General features: G+C 38.0%; 1 protein-coding gene across 4 annotated transcripts in view; it reads right to left on the bottom strand.

Annotated features, from left to right (window-relative positions):
• Positions 1-3,114: 3,114 nt before the first annotated feature.
• Positions 3,115-7,296, bottom strand: part of EMB2083 (AAA-type ATPase family protein) — a 38,893-nt gene continuing 34,711 nt past the window's right edge. The window contains exons 11-13 of one of the 4 annotated variants that reach the window (XM_090017709.1): positions 5,182-5,396; positions 4,946-4,993; positions 3,115-3,606 (exon numbers count right to left, since the gene is read on the bottom strand). In XM_090017709.1, coding sequence (XP_089873835.1) covers positions 5,193-5,396 — 204 coding nt within the window. In that variant the 3' untranslated portion in view covers positions 3,115-3,606; positions 4,946-4,993; positions 5,182-5,192. Of the gene's footprint in view, positions 3,607-4,925; positions 4,994-5,181; positions 5,397-7,296 lie in introns of all 4 variants that reach the window. The other 3 variants (XM_090017711.1, XM_090017712.1, XM_090017710.1) reach the window with 3 other exon arrangements.

The raw sequence follows: 7,296 nt of genomic DNA, 5'->3' as shown, positions 1-7,296 counted from the left end.
ACCAACGCATTCCAGATTGAAAATCTTTAGATGACCATCACGTTGGAGGACGTGGCACGAATAACCGAATTGAAGTGTCATGGGGAGCCAGTTAGTGGATAGTGGTGAAAAAATTTCAAGTAGTTGTATGATATTTATTTGCAAGCAGATGATAATGTGTTCAAAGCTGATAAGATTAAGTTTTTATGGCTTCTAAGTAATTATGACCCCAATAAAAAGTGGAAGATGAAGGTGAAACTACCGTGTGTTAGATGAAAAGGTGATAGTAGGGTGGACAAGACGATAAGAGCATTCTTGCTATACTTCTTTGGCTCATGCTTATTCATCGACACTGATGGAGAGTTAGTTCATACATCATACATCGAACTGTTGGAAAACCTAGATCACGTCGATCAATATGTATGAGTCGCAACCGCACTTACACACCTGTATACGAGTTTGAGTAGCACGAGAAGTGGAAAAAAATGTCAAAATGTTGTTGTTGTAGAAGGTATTTATTCCTTCATTGTACCTAAACTTTTTTATTTATAGTTATTCTTATACTTACATATTGTGTTTTGATACATATTGTGTATTAATTCTTGTTAATCATTTTTATGCAGATTTGGATATGAGAGCACATATCCATTTAAAGGCCCCAAATGTGTGTTGTTTCTCATAAATTTTCATGCGTTGCAATATGAAGTCAGTCATTCAACGAAAAAGGCCATGATTGAATATTTGTGGATCCTTGCATGTCATATGCCGACTACATTACATTGCTTCATAGGTTGATTAAGGCCAACACAAGTATTATTGATATTTCACATGTTTTTAAAATAAATGCATACCTGTAAGCTTAACCATAAAGGAAACGTAGGTAAACGGGTGCCCCTATAAAGGTGCATCGCAGCAATATCAACATCCTCAATCGTAGAAATTTATTTAATTGTTTTTGTTTTTGTTTTTTTATATATATTCAAAGATCAACATTGTAACTCATTGACTTGCTCATTGATTTGTATATAATGTCATTTGAATGTTTCTACTAATGAATTTTTATATAAAATTATTTGTTTATCATTCATTTGTATATAATGTCATTGATTGAATGTTTAAATGATTTGAATATAAAACTGAAACTAATGCTGAATGTTTAAACTGAAACCACTGCTCTTACATTTTAAATAATTTGAATGTTCAAACTGAAAGCACTGTTAAATGATTTATATAAAATATTATTATTTATATGTTTTCAAATCATTGAATGTTTAAATGATTGGAATGTATATTTACTTACATTCACCGTTATTTAGGTTATTATATGCGAAAATCCACTGCAAGTTTATATATGATTCAATAAATTCATACAAAATAAGAAATTTCACATATTTATCATAATTTTGCAAATATTTAAGTATGATATTTGTGATATCTAGAAATTCACAAATAACTTTATGCAAGAGCGTTCATATATTCTAAAAGTAAGATATTTACGAAATTAGTGGTAAGTGTTTAACAAATATATTTTTGCAAAATATGAACATATATCTGAAAGAGTATGATATTTGTGATTTTGGTGGTTTCAGTTTCTGAGATTTCATAAATAAATTTAAGTGGGTGTTGAACATATTCAACAGGTTGTACAATTTTATCACAAAAAATACCTAAATTCACAATTGCAAAGAGTAAAAGTCTCAATGATATTTGTGATTTTGGACATCAAAAGAATATAAAAACTTATAGGGTTTTTAAAAAATTAGGTCAAATTACCCATAAAGTACAATCAATTTTTGTTCCTTCTTCCCTCAAAAACTAGATTATCACATGTCACGTCAGCCACATCAATAGCAAGAGGGGGTCCCTCGTTCTCATGCCGGTTCAGCATTACATCTTCATGAGAGGAAGACTTACATCATCCTCTACCTCATGTATATCATCATTTAATCCATGATATGGATTCTTCCCCCAACTTTTTCTTCTCCAAAAAAAAAAATAATATACCAATAAACTGCTCGCAGGAGATCTACTCATCTAGTAGGGACGACTTGTGAATGCCACCAAGTTAATGGGAGATCACAAGTTTGAAATCCATGGGTGGCATCCCTGGCCGCAAGGTCAAAACTAGGTGTAACCCCTTGTGGGTAAGAGGGACCTCAAGGGTTTTACCAATCGAAGGCCAGCCAATGCGCAGTCATGATAGGGGTTTTTTCTCTTTGATTATCAAAAAAAAAAATTAAGATTCTCAAAAAAGATTCTAAGATGTTTACGAAAATGAAGTTTGTAGCATTGGGGCAAATAGACACAGAATAAACCTACAAGGAGACTTGAACAAAGCTTATTTTACTAAACAGGACAAAGCCAAGTAAACAAACCGAGCAGCTCATGACTAGGCTTAGTTCGGCTCATCAAGAACTCGTTCATGATCGGTTTGTATAGTTGGCAAGCCGAGCCACGAGCAGCTAAAGCTCAACCAAGTTCTGCCTGAACACAAGGTGTTCAGCGCAGCTCGATTCAATAATGTTCGTATAGATAAAATATATATTTGTATGGATAATATATATTTTGTGTAATATATAAAAGAAAGAATACATAAAATATATATAAAAAAGGATGAATGAAAATATATACATAAAATATGAATTAATTAAGTGCAATTTATAAAAAGTATTACATATTTTCAAGTATAATATATAAAAATGTATATACTATGTATAAATAACATGGAATGTTTTTACACATGCCAACTCGTGTTTGGCTTGTCTCATTCAGGGATGAACCGAGCTTGAGCTCAGCTAAACATGAACATGAGCCAAGCCACGAGTTCAATCCAGTAGTAATCGAGCCAAGCCTGAACATGCCATGTTTGGTTCATTCGGCTCTTTTACCAGCCCTGCCATCAAGCTTAGCAAGCGAACAGGGTAGAAAACAGATGCAGGATCCTCTCTTATCCAAACCCAAATTCAATTTTTGGCGCACTTGATCCAGCCAAATCTGAATAAAAAACACATGATCTAAGATTTTGATCCAATCTAAGTCTGAATAAAAAAAAAGATCTGATGATCTAAGATTGAATCTGGATCAAAAGTAAATGTGGTAATACTGGACCGGTAAAAACATACCCAAACATACTCCTTACATGTAAAAATGCACTTGGATCAGGATGTTTTTTTTTGTTTTTTTTGAGGAAGCATTCTGATAGTCTTTCAATCGGAATCCAAATTGCATCTGATCTAAAATACTGATGAATTCTATCACTAAGGGCATTGGTTCCCTGACGGCGATAGATAATACTAAAAAAGACAAATGACCACGTCCCCCGTGGGATGGACTAGGTTGAACCATGGTGAATCTTTCCCCAAGCCAAAAAGAGACCTAAATAGATAAACATGCCCAAAATAATAATGTTGCCTAAAAGTGCCTCTTGTCCCAAAAAATACGATGGAATGACGATGGAAGAAAAATTATTCCACCCACATATTTTGAAGTCAGGCCATAATCATGTTCATGCTCCTCAGGCCAAAATGCCATTTTGCTGTTGCAGCAGATAGTCGCCAGTGGTCGGTATTATTGTCCCTAGCAACTTCACCAATAAACATGCTGCGATTAGCACGAAGTGACGTGACCCTGTAGCAAAATCAGCATCGATATTAGAGGGGAAAAGGGAACAGAAGTATAAGCTCAATGGCTAGAAAACATGAGTCTACACTGTAAATTCACAGATAGAGAAGGTGGAACAGACTCTCACAACAAAAATTTAACTTGGTTTCCTGTCATAGAACTGGCAACAGTAGGAAACAACTGTCCAACTCACCATAATGTATATTCACAGAAGAATTCTAGACATTTGAAACACATCATGATGGAACCCAGATATATGGTTGAATCAGACAGGGACGTGGGAAAACAATGAACTACCCAGATTCAGAAAGAATGAAATATGTTGCATTTATCAATGCACTGATGGATAGTGCCAAGCTAATTGAAATAGTGGCTATGAGTTATCAAGGCATAGTTAGGGAAATTCTTCGAAGATGGAAGCAATGGGTGGTCAGCAAAGAAGCATTGGAAACTAACATGTGATCTCTGTAACCCCTGGTTTTTTAAAACAAAGCAAGTTTATTTGAAAATTTTATCAAACAGTATTGAAGCTTCCAACATATGCCTAATATCTTGAAGGGACCATGTTGTAAAGATCATTCTTGTTGCAAACTACAGAAATATCTCATATTTCACAGAGAGAGAGAGAGAGAGAGATAAGTATTATAAGAAAAGTAACTGTAAAGAAATATAAAACCACAAATGAGAAACATTACAAAATGCAAAACACATTAACAAGTGAAACAAGAAAATAACATTAAACCTTAAACAACCCGATAAACAAGAATATGGTACTGAAGCAGGAAAATATATCAAAACTAAATCCTTCAAACCGATGAGCCAAATCATAATCGTTTGTAAATAAACTAAAAACGACCAAAAGAGCTGTAGACTGATTCTGAATCCTGAGTATGGACCATGGAAATGTGGTCCACAGTCGTACTGACTTCAGATTCAATGAAAATACTTACACTAAAGTACATATCATACGTTTCAGTAAGATTCAATCACCCTCGTCTAACTAGGACTTTGGGTGATGAACTCCCCATTGGTTTTGCATTGGTTTTGCAATGAATCCAACATTGATAAAAGTGAGAAAATATGCCCATCATTACAAACATAGGTCAGAAAAATGAAGCAATCATACAAGAAGGAACAAGTATTAATATTTACCCAGATTTATATTAAAAGATACAGCTTGGACCGTGACCAAGTGTACACTTGAGATCCATTCAAGGAATAAAGTATATGATATCTGTAGTAAAAAAATGCAGCCTATAATTTTTGGAATCAGCAGATTAATACATCATACAAACTAAACATATCTGGAATGAGAATGAGCATACAAAAGTTCAGCATGAGAAACCTTTATAACTTGTTTTCGACCACTCCATGAATGAATATGAAATTCGTTCTGAAATGACAATATAAGAAATTGTTAAGCAGGCAACATGAGATTTCCAGCGAAAAAAATCCATTAACAGTTTCAATGTAGCTGACACTACAAAGACAGCAGGTAAAAGAAAAAAGAGACGTTAGAAAACTGTGAAGAATGACCACAACAAGGTGCAGTGGATCTCATCAGAAAGTGACCAGTCTTACCATTTAGGATGCTACCTGTCATCTCCCACTTTTGCCATCATCATTTCTTGGAAGTCTGACCGCTTACTGTTTCGTATTTCAATGATGCTGGGCTTTGAATCTTCAAGGAAACCTTTTTCTTCAACTAGAGAAAAGAATAACTTCTTGGTAAGACTTTTCTTCTGGATGAGTTCATCAACTACAGCATCCATAAGGCCTCTGTTTCTTTGCAAGATCTAAATCAAAATCATAATCCCTTTAGTGTGTTTTCTTAAAGAATAGGTAAACATCTAAGAAAATATACATTAACAAACAGTTACTCACAGATGAGCATTTAGAGATAAAAACAACCAAATATCTATGTCACAGGGACTCGGCAAACCGGGTGCCGCACCCGTGTCGATGTGACGCGACGCGGGTGCGCGTGCGGGTGCGGCACCCGGTGCGGTGAACCTGTCCCTGGGTGCGATCAATGCACCCAGGGTCATTTGTGTCCAATTTTTAGATTTAAAAAAACAAAATCGCCTGATGAAATATGCTGCGGAGAGGAGGATTAGGGCAAAAAAAATTTGCCCTAATCCTCCCTTCCTCTCCTCCCGACCTCTCCTCCTGAAGCTGACGTCGATCGACCTCCGCCGGCCGCCGACCGCTCCGCCGAACCTCTCTTTCCTCAAGTAGGCTCTCTCCTCTCCGACTCCCTCTGCTCTCCTCCTCTCCTCTCTGACTCCGTCTGCTCTCCTCTTCGACCCCTCCCCTGCACAAAGAGGGCGCAAGAGGGGGCTCAGCCCCTCCCCTGCCAACAGAGAGTGCATGAAGGGGGCTCGGCCCCTCCCCTGCACAAAGAGGGAGGACTAGGAGGGGGCTCAGCCCTCCCCTGCACACAGAGAGCGCAGGGAGGGGGCTTGACCCCTCCCCTGCACAAAGAGGGCATAGGGAGGGGGCTCGGACCCTCCCCTACACACAGAGAGCGGAGGGAGGGGCTCGGCCCCTCCCCTGCCAACAGAGAGTGCAGGGAGGCGGCTCTACCCCTCCCCTGCACAAAGAGGGAGGACAGGAGGCGGCTCGACCCCTCCCCTGCCAACAGGGAGCGCAGGGAGAGGGCTCGGCCCCTCCCCTGCACCCAGAGAGCGCAGAGAGGGGGCTTGGCCCCTCCCCTGCACGCAGAGAGCGCAGGGAGGGTCTCGGCCCCTCCCCTGCTAACAAGGAGCACAAGGAGGGGGATCGACCCATCCCCTGCACAAAGAGGGCGCAGGGAGGGGGCTCGGCCCCTCCCCTGCTAGCAAGGAGCGCAGGGAGGGGGCTTGGCCCCTCCCCTGCCAATAGGGAGCGTAGGATGATGAATTTATTTGATGATATTGTGATAATTGTTTTTCCATTTCATTAGTGTTAATGTTGTTAACTGTTAAAACTTAAAAATTATATATATATATATATATATTATTATTATTATTATTATTTTTTATTTTTTGCCGCACCCCCACACCCGCACCCATGTGACATAGCCAAATATTAAGGATTAGCCCAACTCATCCACCCAATAAATGATGACATTAAGCATTGAAAATGACATGGTTGCAGGTTTAAAAATGAGGCAGCAGAAGAGCATCGAGAAATGTAGCACACAAGCACCCTTTACTCATTCTAAGATTCAGGTCCATATGAATTAACAACCCATTAGGGCACCAACTAGGGAAACTTTCAAATAGCAGATGCAAACTAAGGGCTAGGAGTTGCATGAATTTTCAATCAACCAATAAAATAATATAGCAAAGATCACTCAAACATAGCCTGCGTCCAGTATGACTATTCACAGCCATGTACTGCAGAACAAAAATATTTTAACGCCGCTATATGACATAAATATTCTATTGCCCAATACAAGTATATAAGCCCAACATTCCGTTTAGCTGTTTCACTTATACTTTACATCTTCAATGCACAAAATCCAAACATAAGATAAAGTGGAGAATCACATATTTTACTTTTGGGAGGTGTTTCTAAAAGATTCAAAGTAAAAATTGCTTTTGAAGAGAAAATGTACATTCTAAAATTAGTTACTACTAAAACCACAGATGAAAAAAACATATAGTTTTGGAAAATGGTTTGATGGTTACACTTGAGCAAATATATAACTAA

The sequence above is a fragment of the Nuphar pumila genome, chromosome 9 (genome assembly GCF_984573655.1).
Source record: "Nuphar pumila chromosome 9, dmNupPumi1.hap1.1, whole genome shotgun sequence".
NCBI lineage: Eukaryota > Viridiplantae > Streptophyta > Magnoliopsida > Nymphaeales > Nymphaeaceae > Nuphar > Nuphar pumila.
The sequence above is the reverse complement of the archived record's forward strand: the minus strand, read 5'-3'. Positions and strand labels throughout refer to the sequence as shown.